The sequence below is a fragment of the Lissotriton helveticus genome, chromosome 7 (assembly GCF_964261635.1).
Source record: "Lissotriton helveticus chromosome 7, aLisHel1.1, whole genome shotgun sequence".
Taxonomy (NCBI): domain Eukaryota; kingdom Metazoa; phylum Chordata; class Amphibia; order Caudata; family Salamandridae; genus Lissotriton; species Lissotriton helveticus.
The window spans coordinates 283501085-283521524 of record NC_136068.1 but is presented as its reverse complement, the minus strand read 5'-3'; the positions used below and the strand labels follow the sequence as shown (position 1 = coordinate 283521524).

Here is a 20440-nt window from a genome sequence, read left to right as displayed (position 1 = left end):
CACGCACTCTAAAGTAGAACCAGAAAGCTTCAGACTCTGAGCATAAAGCTGGAAAACAACCGTACTTACTGCACAGAAACCAGCACTGCATTCTTCCAGGCCCTGGACAGCATGCCACGGTGATGATGTCATCATCCCACACAGCCGCACAACGCCCTCGTGCCTCGCGCTCTTTTCCTGTTTGTCTTTTTATACAGACGTGTGAATTATTATAGAGCGCGAGTCCATGACTGTAAGACAGTCTTCCTGTCTCAGTGGAAGTGGGCGGAAACTCAAAACGAAAAAAAATTAGTGAAAATTATTCCTGCGTACTTTTCCCTGAGGCGGACATGGGTCTGTGTTTTTATGCAAAGGTCATTCTGACTGCGTATTTTGGAAGAGATGATGTGATGCGTGCATCAGAAAAACTGATGCCATCTTTGAGCAATTTGAGTTTGTTGGCTGGGCTGATTGACTTTGTCAACCCTTCTTTAAGCTTTATTGAATTATATTTGGCCATAGACTGATGTCGGAAGTTACACAAGCTCTTTTAAAAAATTCCCGCCCCCTTTAGCAATAACGAAACCGTGATCAAAAACGAAACCTGCCGTGGGGCGGGACTTCCGTCTTCGGAAGCCCGCGCCCACGGAGTGCCTGGACAGAAAAGCAGTGCTGGTGACGCGGGGCTTCCATGCCCGAGGGAGAGCCCCGCGGAGGCTGCAGAGTCCGGCGATGCGGTGAGAGGGGTTGGTGGGGGGTTCGCCTTTATGAGGGGTGGGGTGGGGGCGGCGGCGGGTCTGTGTGTGTGCTCTCGTGTGGGCGGGGGCGAGGGCGGGGGGGGCTGGGGAGTTGTGGTGTGGTGTGTATCTGTATGTGTGCGCTCGTGTGTGTATGCGACGGCGGGGGTGGGTTCTCTGTATGTATGGGTGCGTGCATGGGTGCTCGTGTGTGTGTCTCTGGGTATGCGCATGCGTGTTGGAGCTTCCGAAGCAGGAGATGGGCACGGCGCCGTGCGCGCCCACGAGGTGCAATCTGCGCTCGTGCACATCTCGTGTCCACATTCCCAAATACGGCTGACAATAGGTCTAGAAGCAGACAGCAATCAACGCTTCGCATTGAATGCAGGTCTGCTCGACCTAAAAACGAGTCACACAGATGGAGCGGCAGTTCGCGTTTAAATATTCCAAATTACATTACATTACAGTACGTGACACATTTGTCAGGCAACCAGAGATGTAATTTTTCGTAAATTCCCGTCTTATTTCGCACAACAATAGCAGTTTATTGGCATTCTGGTTGCGAATTACTACGCTGTTACCCTGGTTTTATACTGCTCGCTTGCAGTGATGCGGGAGTCTGTAGATCAAGTCCGAACTGACCTCTTTGGGGGGAGTAATATTACAAGATGTATTCTTTACCAGCTATAAAAGCGAGGGGGGGGTAGGGAAAAGTGTGTCTCTGTGTGCGTGCACGCATGCACATTTGCAACTAGAGACCGGGCAGGTCATATTTACATCGAAAGACTTCCGATAGCTACATTCACACCACAGCTGTGCTAACCTGGTCAATGAATATCAGAGTGTGAATTAGATGCGGTGCGCACGTTTGCACACAGCATGTAAATACATTTGTAATCACTTTTTCACTGCATTGCAATCGTGTGCAGATTATGCCTCCTCTAAGAAGCACAGGCATGTTTTTGTATTGTAAACTTCTTGGCAAATGCTATTTCCAGCTGAAGCCACACTGCTCTACTGTCTAATTTGTTAAAACAGTTGCACTTCCGCATGCAAATCATATTTTGAAATACAACTTGTAAAATGACAGGACTGAGGCATAAGACAGCAAACGGATCCGCGATTGTTTACTTTTAGCAGAGGGAAGCCTGAGAACATTAGTGATAGCGACAACCTGTCACTTGGTAGACAGCGTCACATTAAAACAAAAAAAGTATTACACTATGTATTGACTAATAACACAAAAACAAAAAAAATTGGGGGAAATAAAAAGAGAAGGATTAGCGTCGGAGTGACGGGGGGGCAGTGGGGGCCAGGGGCTAGAGGCAGGATCACGCATTCGGCCAAAAGAATGCAAACACTGTGCTAGGACACGAAAAACGTGTTGTCAGTACGTGCGATTTCGTGGTCTGCGAAGTTATGTACTGCCCAATAGCAATCAACGCATTGGCGTTGCAACAACGTTCGATGTAAAAGATGACAATGTTATGGACTTTGCGATGTGAAATACGCGTGGTAAACGCATGCAATGGAATGGTGCGCCTTGTATCGACATACATCCATATAAATAGTTCTCAGGCATATATTGAGTTGGTTGAGAAATGCCACTGGCCGCACCATTTTTTTTTTTAGTTTGCCAGCTTCCTCGTTGACCAAGTTGGTTTCCTGCAACATGCCTACCCCATGACTGCTCAGGTAGGGGGGTACTCTGTAATGCTTGGTGTAGTCGTGTAGTCCCCTAGTTTTCCAGGAGGTTCCTTTTACTGCTTCTGCCATGTGTGTAGTTATCCATACCACATCTGATCAGTCCACCTGAAGGCGGAGGTCACGAGAACCTCTCACATATCTTCCCTGTTCATACCATGCAGTACTCTTGCCCTGGATAAACACATGAATCATCAAAATATAATGTTTCCCCATGTATGTAGTCATACCTTTCTCTCTTCTGTTTTAATACCGCATACCAAAACTACAGATTTGTGATCCGGTGGGATTAAGTTGTTAAAGAAAAGGTAACATTTCAGGTGAGGCCTGGCACCCCACCCCCTGGGGGTCTCTTGAAGAGGCGCACCTAGGTGAGAGAGGGCCAACCCCCCCAGTGGTCCCTTTAGTACCCTAATCTGCAGAGTTTAGTTTCATCAAGGGTCTGAGTGGGGCGGGTATGCCCAGACGTGGGTCTTTTTCTCTCTATGCCACTGGAGTCAAGTTAGCGTGTCTGATGAGGGGTGAGGCCCCAAAACCGATCCCAATAAGCTTGTTTCCTGTCCAGGGAGGACCTGACCTGGCAGTTTGGGCTGGACTGTTCCCTTAGGGAACAGGGCCAAGACTGATTTGCATATGGCTGGGTCCGAACTGGAAAGACATGGGGAGCAAAAAAACAATGAAATATTTGACAGACTAGTCTAAAAAGTAGGAAGGGTGGCGAGTGATGGTAGTTAATGCTGTTGCCAGGAGTAATACTGCAATGATTTTAGCTATGTGTTACAGTGAGGATGGGTCAGGGCGGCACTCTAGTGCCAACACATTCTCAAACGTGTATTTAACCCAGCCAGATCTCTGTAGTAGGGCGAATGTTTAACATTGTGCAGCATTCTGTCCATCAGTTGTTCTTTTTAGTTTTGTAACCCCAGATCTCACCCATTCATCTTACAAGTTTGGTGGAGGTTCCCTGCTGCTGCATGTCCAGACCCGGTGTAAGGCAGCTGCTGTCTGAGTGATTGGAATTGGAAGTATCAGCAGGGACAGCCAAAATAGTTTTCTGAGGCATCTCCAAAACAGGCAGTTGTGACCAGGATGCCCCTGGTCTCCCGAGTTCAGCCCCCCTGTAAGCCCATGGTGGTCATCTCAAGTCCAGCGGGAGGCCCTGGTAGTTAGCGGTTCCCACCAAAGAAAACCCTATAGCAAATACACTGTCATGCACAGGTGGTGTGTGAAGATGTCTGTTGTGAGTATCCTCTAAAGCCTTCAAAGTGTCCTGAATCCAGCCCCCAGCCACTTCTAGTGTGCCATCAGGTTGCACTTCTATGTGCTGCATCACTGCTAGGTGAGCCGTCCTCCATCTTCGTTGCTTGTCAAATCCACAATTTCTACCCTTGGGGCTAGTTGCCCGCAGGCTCCTGTTCAAGCCCACGCTGGCTCTGGCATCCATCGGGTCCAGCCAGTCCTAGACCTCCTCCTGAAAGTCAAACAAGTGGGAGCAGCCCCGTCCACTACCCTCAAGTTAGCCGGAAACAGGAGCATGTATGAGCGATTAAGTGTTTGGAATTTTTGTTTAAGAGCCAGAAGCAATTTCCTTTGGGCCTGGATCCACGTGTGTAGCCTGGGAAGATTTGTCAATCAATCAAACTGGATTTATAAAGTGCTGCTAGTCACCCATGAGGGTCTCCAGACACTGAGAGCCTTGCTGTAGTTGGTGGAATCAGTTACACAGCGAGGTCTTTAGTCCCTTTTTGAATTTCTGAAAAGAGGGTGAGGTCCAGAGGTGGAGAGGGAGTCTGTTCCAGAACTTTTCGGCAAGGTAGGATGAGCAGCGTCCTCAACTGTACCTTCCGTGGATGCAGGGGGTGTGTGAGAGGGAAAGGGAGGTGAAGCGCAGGTGTCTAGAAGGTTGTTGGAAGCTCAGGCGGTGTTTGATGTAAGCTGGTCCTTGATTGTGCAGGGCTTTGTAGGTGTGGGTCAACCTCCTGTATTGACCTCTCTTGTGTAAGGGAGCCAGTGGAGTGTCTTGAGGTGGTCGAAAATAAGTCTGGCTCCTGAGTTCTGTATGGTCTGCAGTCTCTTCAGGAGCTGTGTGGTTATTCCAACAGAGAGTGTGTTTCGCTATAGTCCCATCGGCTGGTGACGAGGGCTTGAGTGACGGTAAGCCTGGTGCTGAGAGCGAGCCATTTAAAGAACTTTCAGAGCATGCGAAGAGTGAGGAAGAAGGTGAAGACAGAGTTGATCTGGATTTTCATTGTAGGCTATCTGTCAAGGATGATGCAGCGGTTGCAGGCGTGGTGTGTTTAAGCGGTGAGGGTCCTGGTTCAGAGGACCACCAGTAGTTATCGAATGGAGAGGTGTTTTTCCCAAAGATCAGTACTTCTGTTTTGTCTATGTTGAGTTTGAAGCAGTTGTTTTGTATCCAGTCTGTGATGCTGGTCGTTCACAGGCAGAAATTGGCCATTGTGGTGTAGGTGTCTTCAGATAGAGAGAGGATGAGCTGGGTATTGTCATCATACGATATGATGTTCAGTCCGTTGGTTCTGACAATGTTGGCCAGGGAGTCATGTAGGCATTGAACAGTGTAGGGCTGAAGGATGAACCCTGAGGGACGCCTCAAATGATGTTCTTGGGTTCCGAGGTGAATGGTTGTAGAAGGGTTCTTTGGATTTTTCCGGTGAGGATGAAAGTGACCCATTTGAGGGCATCCCCTTGGATTCTGATCTGATGGCGCCTCTTGAACAGTGTGAGGTGCGATATGGTGTTAAACGCTGCAGAGAGGTTGAGAAGGATCAGAGCGCCCATATCGCCCCTGTCCAGTATTGTTTTGTTGTCGTCGGTGACAGCGATGAGGGCGTTTTTGGTGCTATGGTTAGTGCGGCACCCGGATTGGAATCCAGAACATCGCTGTTCTCCGGGTATTCCGTAAGTTGGCAGTTGATGGCCTTTTCGAGGACTTTGCAGGGAAAGGACAAAAGAGATATGGGGTGGTAGTTCTTGAGCTTGTTGGGGTTGGCAGCAGTTTCCTGTGGAGAGATTTGAATTCAGCGTATTTCTTTTTATCTGGGAAGTTGGCCGTGGTGAGTGATGTGTTGAAAATGGTAGTGCACTTGTTGCTGATCAACCTGTGGTGGGGACAGGGGTCTGTGGGTGCTCCTGAGCAGACAAATTGCATGATGGCTGTGGTGCTCTGTGTGGTGAGCTGGTCCTAAGCGATGATCCTGTGGTCAGAGTTTGTGCGTGTGGGACCAGGGAAGCTGAGTATGTCAGTGGCGGCGGGTTGAGGTTGGAAGCGTTTGTAGATTGTGGAGATCTTGTCATGGAAGAAGTCTGCCAGGGTGTCGCAGAGTTCTGCCAGGGTGTCACAGAGTGCTTAAGAGTACTTTGCTGTGGTTGGCGCTGGGTTTGATACGGTAGGCTTGGGCATTCCTTTTCGTATCTTTTAGGAGTTGATGGTAGTGGTTGGGGGATGTCTTAAAGGTAGTGTGGTCAGTGGGCTCATTGATGGTGTGCCATTTCCTTTATAGTCGCTTGCAGTTGCGCTTTATTTTTCTCAGTTCCGTGGTGTACCAGCTAACCTGCTTGGTGCATCTCTTGGGTTTGGTTGGTTTAACAGGGGCAACTCTGTCAGCGCAGTCGGTGACCCAGGCGGAGAAGTTCTTGACAGCCCGTTCAAGATTGGTTGTGTTGTCAGGGTGAGAGGTGTTGAGGGCATTGGTCCATTGGCTCTCAGATACTTTGTTCCAGCTGCAGTGTGAGGTACTTGGCGGCTCAGTGGCAGTGCTGGGGGATACTGTGTTGGTAAAGTGGGCAATGAAGTGGTCTATCCAGGTGAGCTCAGTGACATGGCTGTACTTTAATCTGACACTGGCTGTGAAAATGGGGTTGAGCGTGCCCTGTGTCGTGTGTAGTGTTGGTGACTTGTTGGGTTAGGCTGATTTTGTTCATGCTTTCGAGGAGGATGGCTTTTTGGCATCATTAAGGTCATTGAGGTGAAAATTGAGGTGTGGTGCAGTGGATGATTTCTTTGTGGATGATGACGATTCCACCTAAGTGGTTGTTGATGTGGTCTTGGTGTGCTGTCTTGTAGCCGATGAGCATAGCGGAGGCGATGTCAGGTGCTGATGCAGTGTTGAGCCACGAAGACAGCTTCTGGGTGAGGGAAGAGATGATGTCCCAGAACTCTGTGGCATGCTTGTAGAGTGATTGGGTTTTGAGTAGGAGGCAGTGGAGTTGTTCTGATGTAGTTGTGTTAGGCGTGGTGGTGGTTGCTTGCACGGGTGCTATGGTGTTGCAGGAGAAGAGACAGTGGCGGCAGGAGAAATGTCTTGCTGTTGATCGTGGATAAGTGCAGCAGCAGTTTTTGCGGCGTCTGGGGTCAAAGGCTATGAGCTCGGCAGCGGTGTATCTTCGGAGATCCAGGAATCCTGGTGCCACACAAACACTGGTGCAGATGGGCTTGTCTTTGATGTGCCTTCGGCACGCCTGTGGCTCGTCCGCCTCGCACGTCTGCTGTGCGGTCGTGCTGCGGCCTCCATTAAGTAGGTCCTGGGAAAAGGGACGGGTGCTGGGTGGCAGTGGCGGCGAACAGTCGGGAAGGAGCAGTATAGTCAAAGAAAAAACAAAGCGATGAAGGGGAAAATGGTTTATTAGACAACAGTCAGAAGAGTTAACCAATGCGAGAAAATGTAAGTAAATGACAAAAAAATGGGCTACCAAACCATGTAACTAACCAATGTTAAACAATATTAGACAATTTAATACAGCAGATGTGATAACACTGATTTAAATGGGCTACTGAAAATGACACACAACAGTGGGGCAAGCAATGCAATAGCAATGACAGACAGTGACAGCAAATGCACATAGACAGAATACTTGGAAGCTGAAAGCCACGCAAGGCAAAAAGGGCGAACAGGCAGGCAAAGGTGGGCAAAAGTCAGCACAGATATCTGGATAAGGGAGACCTGTTGACTGGGCAGTCAGGAGAGAGCTGGCTGTGTCCTTCAAACCTGAGGTCTCAGTTCTTTCTTTCCCACTTTAGCTTGCTGTCTCAGTCTCTGTGCTTGAGGATTTTTGTGATTATGGCCCTCGGGGGGAGACCCCTGGGGTATGGTGTCTGGCCAGTGCTCATTGGGCTCTCTTGACCACATAAAAGATGGATAGATCCTCACGTTGCATGAGCCCCTACAGCCACTGCTCCAGAAACAATTCTGTGATGTCTCTCTCTACCTTCTTCGGGAACTCTGCAAATTAGAAGCTACAGAACGTGGATCTCCCTTCTGCTTCTTCCAGTCGCTCGTCAAGGCGATTTGCCTGCTCTGAGAAGGTGTGTACTGTAGCTGTCAAGTCCTTCACCTCCTGTGAGAGTACCTGTACCTTTCCACCAGTTTTCCTTGAGTGCTCTGATACTCTGCGGAGGTACAGGTGTAACAAGTTCATCTCAATGGTAATGGCGTTCATGTTGTGTTCCGTGGCCTGCTTGGAGCCCTCGTTCCTGAGGGCTCTGTTTCAGGGGCTAGGACGTCACTCCTCGTATCCATCTCCATAGCTCAAGTCCTCTTCGCGCCAGTTAAATGGTCCATGCACAGTTGATGTGAATCTCATGCGATTTTTCCTTGCAGCATACTGTTACCCGGGGCCCCTAGTGTTTGTCATGTATATCGCGATCAGAAGGGACTATTCGGGCCATGTGTGTATGGCTTCCCAGGGCCCTTCAGGTGGGGGCAGTCAGGCCCAATCATGTCCACATGGTTCAGGCCCCCGCCCACCACAAGGAATGAAAATCCGTGTCTGGAAATGTGCTAGGTCCTGTCTCATGGGCGGCAAGCTACTTCTTAAAGGCTAGTGGGGCAAGAGGTAACCCCGTTTTCCTCAGGGAGACCCCAAAGGCACGTGCATTCTAACAGGGCACAGCACCTCCACTCAGAGCGTCGCAGGATTCCTCAGAGTCAGCACAGCAGATGTCCTGTAATGTTGTCGCCCGCTTTACACACTATGCCCAATGATTACTACAATATACCCAATAGGCCCCTCGCCCTGACAGGCTTACACGGGGTCCAAGAGTGCCGGGGATGGTTTTAGGGCACCCCACATGCTCACCTGCTTCCGAGTCCATCATCTCAAATTCGCAGCCGCTGCAGTGCAGGCTGCTTCCTACAGGTCCCCTGAAGCCCACGAGTACAAGGCTCTGTAACGGCTCAGCGGAATCCACGATGTGGTGCGTCAGGCCGATTCAGTCCAGCCCTCTGGGGATCTGCGTTAGACACCCAGCTGTCAGGTGGCGTGGTGTCCTTGGTGTCGGCTGCGGCGTGTATCCCAGAAGGTCTGATGCTGCCCCAGTGGTGCTCTTAGTCTCGAGCACCGCCAAGGCCCTCAGACGGCACCACTAGGCCGGCCACGTTTAACGGCCTTTCAGCTCTCTGTTTGCATCTGCTAACAGTGTCGCCATGTGTGCACTATTCTGGGGGAGCTTTGGTAACCCGCAGGTGCGGAAATAGCAGGATTTTAGAGGATTGAAACAGCGTACGGGGGAGCTCCTCACTGGTGCGTCCTGTCAGCCATCTTGCTTGGCCACCCCCCCCCATGTCTAGGATAGTTGAAGGAATCGCAGCTTCCCCTCCTCCAAAGTATGGTCATCAGCTTTCACTTAAAATTCGACCTGTCTGTGGTGTGTGTGTACCACTCTGTATGCAAGGAATTCCTTTAGTGTGTCTCACCTACTCCTCCTCTGCGCAAGTCCAAGGACTGCAAAACTAGGGATTCAGGGTCAATGTCTATTGCTTTCTGAGAAAAATAATATTTTAGTTGCCACCTCACAAGAACTAACTTTTCCGAGCTCTATTGTATCAGAGTTAAATTCTAGTTACTGGTTACTTCCTTGATGTATTCTGGGAGAGAAAATTAATATCATTAAAAAAGAATGTTTTGATTCGTCCAGGAAAGAATTACTTTGCTTTTCCCATCTGAGATTTACTTCATTCCTTTTCCCCTGACCTCTTTTCCTCACTCATCCCCTCCGTCTCTTACTCATATTTCCTTTATAATTACTTCTCCACAGTTTCTTATAAAACATTAGACACTGCACCTGCATGCTTCAAAAAATACGACTCCATATAAGTTTTTACTACCTTAACAAGGCTTTTGGTATGTAAAATGCTTAGTGTGCTGCATGGCGCTATGCTGGCAGGTGTTGTATTTGAAGATGGTTAAATCCATTCAGATTAAGTAAGAAATTAAAGAATAGATAAGCAGAGGTTTGACAGTTTGCAGGTTTATTTTTGAAAGAATGTTCACATGTGGCTAGTTCTGAAGTGTAAATGAGGGAACATGCAGAGAGTAGCAAAGATTCCCACCAGGTGCCTGTAGCTTACTATTGTGTCAGTTTCTTTTTCGTAACTCAAATGCTTTTCAAAGTAATGCTTTGACTATTCATCCCACAGATCAACCATTTTGATGATAAGGGCGTGTTGATGGGGAAGTGGACAGGATCCTTTCGCGGAGGTGTGGACCCTGGGGCGTGGGTTGGAAGTGTTGATATCCTCAAGCGGTGGAAGAAAGGAGGGTACAAATCTGTTAAATATGGGCAGTGCTGGGTCTTTGGAGGAGTCACTTGCACAGGTACAGCTCTCTCTATATTATGCTGTATGTAAAAAGGAATTGAGATTACACTTGTTATGACCTGATGGTACTGCATGGAAAGGGTACGAGACTATACATGTTAGAGAGTATGAGGTTTCTTGTGCCATTTCCTCTCACCAGTAATATATATTTCCAGATTATCAGTATCCACAACTCTTTGTAGAGATAAAAAATGCTAGGCATTGGAGAAAAGAACACTTTGTTGATTTGATCAGAGAATGAGCTCCCACAAGGTGCCAACAACCCAACCCCGAACGCTAAACTGGTTTTAGTTAGAAACACATTAGCTCACACATGTAACTTTGGTCCAAGCTGTTTTAGTCCATGTGTTGTGTGTACAGCAGTTAACCAAACAATTTAACTTATTCATTCTAGAATACTTAAGAAAACTTGTGAAGAGACTGGCTTAGAAGCACCATCTATAAATATGACTGGGCATGCAGTCATCCAAAGATTGTGACAAATTATTTGGCTTCAAAATGTGAACGTATGCTATTCTTTCATGAATGACCACCTCACCCATTTGCATTGCATTGCTCTAGAAAGAGGTTGATGCAAATACATACATGTTTCCTGCACCAAGGTTCAGTGCCGGCACCGATCATCTACAGCTATAAAAATAGTATTTGCCTACCTAAAGTCATTGGCTGAAAGGAAAAAGTAACAAAAACCTATATCCAAGTGCCAGTGGTCATGATAAACAGTGTGGTGCTTAAACAATAAAGAATAGGAAGACCAAAAAACGAGGCTCACTCCCCAGATGGGGCCTCTGCCCCGATCACACACCAAACAACACCTCCCACATCGATTATGGTGTCCAATGTTTTCCATGTCTCGTTTCCAGGTAGCCCATCAGTGAATGTTGCATGTTCCCCATAGTAGGGAATAATGTGCAGTTGTATTTTAGGTTGTAAGTTGGATCACCCTGAGACATCTGGGTCACGTAACTTCTCTATATTCTTGTTTGACAAAGTTAAAGTAGGCCTCTTTTGCCTTCAGTTTTGCAGAATTTTTTCCATCCTCATCAATTTTCAGACTGTGTAGTCTCATAATCAGGAACCATGTCCTGGCCCCATAGAGCCAATATTACCTGTCTAGCCGCGGCTACGGTCAGGTCCTTCGCGCTCCCTCAGTGAGAGTGCAGCCGAAGTGTGAGTTAGTTGGGCAGTCTCCATATAGTATAGGCTGGGAATAGGGGCATTTCTGTGTGGAACATTTTGTTACTGCTATTAAGTACTGCTGTACAGTATGGCTGTAGCTTTGGGCGATGCCGTAAGAGGTGCCTAAGGGTACCAGATGAGCTCACCTTCTCCAACACCCCGGGACTTATTTGGGAACCAGTTGTAGACTTGGGCAGGTGTGTAGTACCAGTAGTGAATAACTCTAATAATGGCTTTCCATCCTGCAGCATTGGTTGCCGTTGTGGGTTTGTGGTGAAATATTTTCCCCCCATTCCTTGTCTGTAAGTGTGCATTCTAATTCTGTTTCCCATTTCTTTTGAGCTGCTGTTTGTGGTTGCAGGACGCTCTGAGCAGTAGCATATATACATCAGAGATCATGAGCCTATCATCGGATTTGGATAGGAGCCTAATCCCTGAAAATACACCTATCACCCAATACCTTACCCATCCCTAAACCCTAAAAGCTTTCTTACCACCCAATACCCTTAACCACCCCAAACTTCAAAAACACCCACACCACTCTATATCCTTATTCACCCCATAATTCTTAAAACACCCTTACCCAAATTCTTAATATATAACTGGACAGTAAGAGCCCTCATGGATTTATTACGACGGAGGACTTACATACCTGGCTTTAATCGCTATACTGACAATTGATGGTAATCAGAAATTTAAATAGGTACTTAAATGAAACATATAGGAACTCATCCTTCAATACCCAGGATTTTAATAATCTGAACCTCAGGAATCCCCCTTGATTTATTTTCCTTTTTTTAAGTGTTGTTGTAAAACATGGGCTCATGTGAACCACACACTTTCGACAAGTTACACATAAGCACAAGTTAAGGGTGGAGATAAATGTACTAGCACTTTTCTTACATTTTGCACATATATGATATTCGCCTATTAAATGAAATGAACTGTTTACAGAAATTAGAAATGTTTACATATATTAGCGTACTTTGCACATTTGATAATTAAATCATGAATTATTGTTATATTGGAAGCACGTCTGTTTTAAAATACCTATTTATACTATTTTAGCAACTTAGGGTCAATTTTATACAATGTTGATGATGTTTGACTTTTTAATCATGATTTTTAAGCATTATGCGCAAACTTAAAAAAGCTCCATGCAGCAACAACGTATGAAGCTCAAAATGGTACTAAGCAGCACATAGCATTAATACTAGTATCAAAATAACAATGTCAATCTTTATATAATGATCTCCATTTATGCATATTTATATGTTGTAAACAGAGTGATTAACTGGAAATATAGGTGAAAATTGTTAAGGCAGATGTGGATAAGAAATAGGTAGTCTGTTTTCCAGTTTCACTATGATTGAGAAAAAAAGAATAAAATGCACTTGTCACTTTAAAAATGAGGAGAAACAACGTTGTGTGTCATGTGATCAAGAACCCTTGGAGGTTTGAAACGCGTCATGGTGGCTATGCACTCAAAAATAAACTAAATTAATGCACTGATAAACTGGAGTTCGTGCCTTTTTTTGTTCCGAGGATTGAACCATGGAAAGAAAGGAATACAGAGGATATATATATATATATATATAAAAACTACCAACGCGTTTCGACAGCGTCCGCTGCCTTGATCACGTGATCAAGGCAGCGGACGCTGTCGAAACGAGTTGGTAGTTTTTGTTTTGATAACCCCTTGGATTGATGGAATAAAAGAAATTCCTTACACTATTTGGAGCTAACGAGTCCGTTTCTTTGCGACTCCACATCTCCCCACGCGGGGAACCTTGTTTGAATATATATATATATATATATATATATATCACAACACCAGTTTCCCAATCCTCGAAACCGATCAACGAGTGCACACCAGAGCAATGTTATGGTTCAAAGCAAGGTAAATTTAATCCAAACGATACAGCAAAGTTGACAAACGCGTTTCAGCGTTTCCGCCTTCGTCAGTGTCAACAAAAACTTTACTATACAGTGCTTAAATCAACAGTGAATCCAGTTCATAGACATAGAAAGTGTTCGTGCAAGTCAACATAGTTAAAAGAAGGACTATTTCATAGCAGCCATCTTGTAATGGATATATATTCAATTCGCGCCATATGGGGGACAAAGATTAAATCCATCTGATGTCCTCAACATAGAAAATAAAAATAAAAATGAACAGTAATGATATCATTCGATAGAATTCATAAAACAATCACTTTACTGTTTCACCTCCCATATTCAATCCATCAGAACAAATGCTGTGAATAGCAGTTTCTTTAAGATTGCCGCTAAGCCTCACTAGCACCCTGAATGGGCTGGGGCAAATTCATCAGCTAATCCAAATCATAAATCACAAATAAAAAACCACAAATAAAAACATAATACACCATTCATCTACTAGCCCAAATGGCTAGAACAGAACATAAGGTTCTCAGTAGAGACAGATGCTGATCTATTACAGGAGCCTAGACAGTCTAGGTGACAACAATATATGATCTGTGCCCATGTTACCCAACATGTATCCACATCTCTTCCTCATTGTTGAGCCCTTTGGGTACCTTTGTTTGCAGTTTGATGATAAACTTAGATTCTAATGTGCGTAATTTTCTTACATTATCCCCACCTCTCTCAGATCTCACGATCTGATCCAGGCAGAAGAATCTAAGAAGACTGCTGTTACTGCCATGTTCTTTCTCAAAGTGGCGTGCGACAGGGTAACTAGGATCTTTGTTGTTTATAGCCCTTAAGTGTTCCAGAACTCTTTTCTTGGTAGGATGTATCGTGCTGCCCACATATTTTTTATCACATGGGCATACCAGACAGTACGCAGTGTAATCTGAATTATAATTAAGTAATTTGGTGATATGTGCCTTAGTCTTTCTCCCTGGTACTGTATAGTCTTTCACTTTGTGGATAAATCTGCACGCTTTGCACTTCATGCAGGGAAAAAATCCTGTCACCAAAGTGGGTTTTGTTCTTTTAGATTGGTAGTGGCTATTGACCAAATGGTCCCTTAGGGAATTGCCTTTCCTGTACGTAATCAATGGGTATTCTGGCAGCATGTTGCCTACTACTGCATCAGTCTTCAAAACCTTCCAATTTTTCTTGAGAATATAGTATATCTCTGAAGACTTTTCGGTGAAGGTAGTTATCAGCCTCACTTTTTTGTCTTCAGTCTTGATCTTATCTGTGAGAAGAAGCCTCCTTTTTTGTCTTTACATCTCGATTCAGCTTTCTCAATGAGACCTGTGCCGTATCCTCTTTGTTGGAATCTAATCTTAGCCTCTGCTATAGCTTTATCACATTCTAATGTGGTAGAGCAATTGCGTTTCATTCTAAGAAATTCTCCTACTGGGATGTTACTGACCACTTTTCTCGGGTGACAGCTTCCTGCATGCAGGATAGTATTCCCCGCTGTGACTTTTCTACGTAATGCCGTTTCTATCTTGTTGTCATTACTATATACTTTCAGGTCAAGATAAACTACTTCTTTATCGCTAATACAGCTGGTGAATTTGGGATTTAAATAATTTTTGTTTAGGGTTTCGATGTATAGCTCAGCTTCGCTCCTTGAACCACGCCACAAGATGAAAAGATCATCAATGTATCGCGTCCAAAGAGCGATTAAATTTACCTTGCTTTGAACCATAACATTGCTCTGGTGGGCACTCGTTGATCGGTTTCGAGGATTGGGAAACTGGTGTTGTGCTATTTGGACAGCGCGTCCCACCGCGCGCAGAGGTGGCACCTGCAACAATTAGGAGCGGTGGTTGTTGAACTGTGTTTTTTTGAATATATATATATATATATATATATATATATATATATATATATATATATATATATATATATATATATATCTTGCCACAAAGTGATCCTCAAACCTTGCGAGAGCGCTCCGCAGTGTGTGCTCAGCCCAGGGGTCGGATCCAGACCCAGAAAAATGTCAGCAAACAAAAGAGGCGGCACATCAGGAATTGTTTTTAAGCCTTTTTAATCAAGACTTCACCCCACCAACGCGTTTCAGCCAACACTGGCCTTGCTCACGGTTGGTTAGTCCCTCTTCAGTGTTACTATTTGTACTATCCCATATCTAGCCATTTAGGAGGCATTGTGGGAATTGTAGTTACATTATTATTGTGTGAAAAAAATAATGAAAATAAAAGAAAGACAATGTGTGCTTTTTAAGTAACTGCACATTAGTGACTGATAGTTCACTGGGGCTGTATAATTGTAAACAATTCTCGGTGTAGTACCCAAGTCCTGCATACATGTTCCTCATTGTGGTAGTTGTATTCCCAATTAATGGTATAGTACCAGATTGTCATATTGAGAACATATTCATTCAAGATGAACGTGCAGATCCTCTCCAAAGTTCATCCCTTTCGGGTGTTTCGTTCTGAGTCTGACTATCATGCGTGATTCCATTTGTCGCAGCCTTCGAACCACATCCCCACCTCTCTCCATTTTGTCCAGCATTTTTGCACCATAGAAATGCATTTGTCTCCAGTCTCCGTTTTGGCAAATGCTCATATGTTTTGCTGTGGCATATTGCATATTGGAATTTTTGACTGCTCGGATGTGTTCCAAAATTCGTTTTTTTAACATACAGGTTGTACATCCCACGTACTTCAGTCCACATTTGCATTCTATGATATATACAACATTCTTTGAAGTACATGAAATTTGTTGCTCAATTCTCATTGATTTCCCATCAGGTTCCTCGATCACTTTCATGCTTTTACCAATCTTGCAAGCCTTGCAGGAGTTGCATGGTGTGAACCCTTTTCGTTGGTTTTGCAGCCAATTCGGCTTCTGTTTTTCTTGAAAGTGACTTCGAACCAGCAAATCTTTAATGGATGTATTCTTTTTGTATGTTATTAGCGGTGTTTCACCGAGGACTGTTCCAATGTCTGGATCCCCAGACAGTAAGTGCCAGTATTTTTTCAATATGCGTGCAATTTTTCCACTTTCCTTGCTGAAAGTTGTTATGAATCTAGGAGGTGTGTGGGTTTCAGTTTTTTTAGGCTGTTCCATTAGTGTTTGTGTTCTTGTTTTCAAATCAATTTTTCTTTTGCATTGTGTTAGTACTCTTTCTTCGTAACCTCTTGCTCTGAATCTGCATTTACTCTCCTGTATTACTCTCTCCGCATCTTCCGGACCAGAACAATTTTGTTTGAGTCGTGTGAATTCTCCATAAGGTATGCTCCGTAACAGGGATGTTGGATGGAAGCTCGTTCCGTGGAGCACACTGTTCGTTGCTGTTTTTTTACGAAATAGAGTAGATTCAAGTTTGTCATTCGACACATATATTTTAGTGTCCAAAATGTCTATTTCCTTTGTGCTCGTGTTACATGTGAACTGTAAACCTATTTCATTTTGATTCAATTTGTTGAAATAGGTTTGGAATTGATCATTTGTACCATGCCAAATAATGAACAGGTCGTCGATGTAACGCACCCACAATATTATTCGATCCAGATCGTGTTGGTTCTCCTCATTCCACGCCACAGTCTTCTCCCACCACCCCATTGTGATGTTTGCATAGTTAGGAGATAGAGAAATGCCCATGGCCGTGCCACAGATTTGTTTGAATAACTGTTTGTCGAAGAAAAATACGTTGTTCCTCAGGCATAAGTCAATCATTTTGATTAGCATTTTTGAATGTTCCAGATAAATGATGTTACGTTGCTTCAGATAATATTCGATAGCTTGCATCCCGATCTCATGACGGATTGAAGTGTAGAGTGAGACTACATCAATGGTAACTAACAAATATTCTGGGTTCCAATCCACATTCATCAGTATTCTTAAGAAGTCCCCGGTATCTTTGATGTATGAGGGAAGACTTTGTGCAATAGGGGCTAAAAATTTATCCACATAGTTGGAGATGTTTTCATATAATGACCCACACGCTGAGACAATTGGTCTTCCTGGAGGATGGTTTAAAGTCTTGTGAATCTTTGGGAGAAAATATATACAAGGTGTTACTGGATGGTCAATTGTTAGATACTTCTTTTCATCTTCATCTATTAGACCTTTTGCGTGCCAGATTTCTAGGTATTCTTGTAATTCTCTCTTCATATTCACATATGGGTTGTTTTCCATTCTCTGATAATTATTTTCTTGGTTTAATTGTCTCATCGCTTCGCATACATAGTCAGATGTTCTCATTAGCACGATATTGCCCCCCTTGTCCGCTGGCTTTATGGTGACTTTATCGTTGTTCATCAATGTTTTAATGGCTTCTCGCTCTGTTTTTGTGAGATTTTCACGTGTCTTATTTCTTACTTTGGATAAGTTGTCAATTTCCTTTGTTATGGCTCCTGCGAAGAGATCGATTTTATTGCCAGGTGATAATATCGGATAATATCTTGATTTTCTTTTTAATCCGGTGGCTGGTCTCTCATCTGTTGGAATATTTAACTCTTCCAACAATTCCGCATCTGATAATGATGTGCCACTCAGGTCAAATAGTGATTCAAAACTGTTTCTCAAGTCTGGTATGTCTGCAATGGTATTGAACATGATATCATCTGTGTTCTCTTCCACAGTATTGGGAGGCTCAATAGATTTTCCTGCATGTACTTTTGCTAGTTTCAGCTTTCTGATATATTTATACAAGTCTATTCTTGTTTCTGTGTAATCAAAATGAGCTTCCGGACAAAATGATAGTCCCTTGTTCAAAACACTTTTCTCAGTTTCTGTTAATTGATGTTCTGAAAGATTCACTATTAAGTTTGTTTCGGATTGCGATTGCGGAGGGGGTACTGACGTTTTTCTGCGTCTTGCCCTGCGGATTTTTCGGTGGCTGATGCGGGGGTTGTCTGGTTTTGTAGCCCCCTGCCTCTTCCTCTGCGTCCTCGGTTGGGGTATGGTCGCCTTCCCCTCCCTCTTCCTCCGCCTCTCGAAATGCTCTTCTCCAAGTTGACCAATTCGACCTCCTCTAAAACAGACCAGTTTTTTGTCTGGTACGTGCTGCGTGTTGAGCCATCATCACTGATGCTTGATTCACTTGCACTTGACGTTAGTTTTTGCGTGGGATAGTTCTTCTTCAAATTATCATATTTTCTGGCAAATGTGAGAATTCTGCCATGAATGTAGTCCTGCTCATCTCGTTGAAATTTACGCTCTTTTCGCTCCTCGACCTCACTTTCATAGGAGTCTAATCTTATTTCCATATCTTTACGTAGTTTGGCGACTTCATCTTGATTGATTTCTTTAGATATTTTGTCTTCCAAGTCTTTTATTTTTTGCGTAATCTCATCCCCCTCAATGCGTGCATGTTTCACTAGAATGCGCATCATATTGAGCGAGCATTGTGTGTTGTTTTCAATCCATTCTTCAATTAGTACCTTTTTTACTTCAAAATGCGTAGGCATCGTGAATATTCTTAGGCTACGAGGAATCCGTTTTACTTCCAGATATTTCTCCAGGGCAATAACTTCCCAGCTTTTGTTGATCTCTTTTTTATATAGTTTTTCCAAGACATTTAACTGTTGCTTCACAGTGTTTTCAAGTACCACGGATGTCGCGGTGGTCACAGGAGTTTCATCTGATTTCGCTCCAGTCTTAAACATCATTGTCACTTTGGAAGCTCTTTTCGCTACACGAGCTTCCATGATTTACACAGTTTTTGCGTGCTGCACACTGTTTTAACCTTTAAGGGTGGAAAACCATATGTCGGTGTCTGTTCCTTTAAGACTATTCCTGATCTGACTAACTCCGCGAGGCCGTCCGTGCTGTTCACGGTGTCGGCATATGGTTTGCGGAGAATCCGTCAGCCACTTCAAATTCCTGTCAACATTCACGGGAGATTTGTACTCCGCTTACCTCATGCGGGACTTCTCTGACACCGGAGGCGATGTTGCACAGCTCCTCCGCTCGTCCGACAGGGGTAATCACTCGCACACCGGTATTCAGTGCAGGAAGTTGGGCGCTTCTCTCGGCTTCGTTTCTCTTGCCACAAAGTGATCCTCAAACCTTGCGAGAGCGCTCCGCAGTGTGTGCTCAGCCCAGGGTATATATATATATGTGTGTGTATGTGTGTGTGTGTATATCCAAACCTCCGTCACTCGTCCCCTGGTAAGAAAAAACTGAACGGACCACAGAATTGTGCTCTCTGTTGTCTTTATTAAAATAGGGTGCATAGTCTCGCCATTACGCGTTTCAGCCCGTTACAGGCCTTGATCACATGACATGGAATATGCCCAGTTGCCGTAATTTAAAGCGAAAGGTGCTCATTCATTGGTTACATATGTGCAAATAGTGTCTTAATCCAACTGAAGAACAAGTTCCTGATCAACTTGTATCCCTGGGCACAAGCTTATGCTGAAACACAGCTCCAAACAATTTGTCGATAAATGGTATGCTATTTTGAATAAATGTAGTCTTGATTTGATCTTGTTGATCATAGAGGAGTTATCAAAAATACTTGAGGAACTAAATGTGGAGATTACAGGTGTGAAAGAGGAGCTGAACAAATTCATGAGCGCGGAAGAACTGTCTAAAACATTAGAAGACATCACCCAGCAGCTTGCAAAGCACACCCAAGAAGTCAACGAACGGAAAATCAGGAAGTATCGTCGAGATACGCTTGACTATAAACTAGAGGAAGTTTATACATGGGCGGAAGTCTATGCTAGAAGAAGGCAAAACAGGGGTCAAAACTCACAAACGGACACTTCATCCACAGGGAGCGACTCATCAGCTCAGACCAGATTCCAGAGGGCACAAACACAGGTATCTAAAGAGACCCCGTCAACATCTACAGAGGCGCCTTTTTTAGAGTCAGGCCCAGACAAAAGGGCAGAACCAGGAGGGGAAAAAGGCACAGAAAAGGAGAAAGAGACACTAACCACGAAAGACAAACCGAGAAGAAGGGGGAAATAGAAACAGCAAGAATGGATGTAGATAATTTAGTAATTAACATATCACGGAAATGCTTATCTCCCAAAGAAATTAACACTCTACAGAAAGGGATGTCTTTTATACCTACAACAGGAACTGATGTTTTAGAATTGGAAGTAAGTCTATTCAAGCTCACCCGCAAACTGCGACTAAGGAACTTTTTTGATAATGTCGTTGCAGACACCGCAAGAATACCTTTAGATGAGCTGAAAGGTCTTAAAGTGCAAAGTACCTATATGGCACCTGTAAGCCACAAAACTATCGATCTATTTGAAACTCTTTGCAAACAAGATTTGCAGTCAATTAAAGTACAGC

At 44.4% G+C, this 20440-nt stretch overlaps 1 protein-coding gene across 2 annotated transcripts in view; it reads left to right on the top strand.

The window, feature by feature from the left end:
• Positions 1 to 20440, top strand: part of LOC144768425 (protein-glutamine gamma-glutamyltransferase 6-like) — a 398170-nt gene that overhangs the window by 233228 nt on the left and 144502 nt on the right. For both annotated transcript variants that reach the window (XM_078652071.1, XM_078652072.1), the window contains exon 6: positions 9857 to 10034. In XM_078652071.1, the coding sequence (XP_078508197.1) occupies positions 9857 to 10034 (178 nt within the window). The remainder of the gene's footprint in view (positions 1 to 9856; positions 10035 to 20440) is intronic.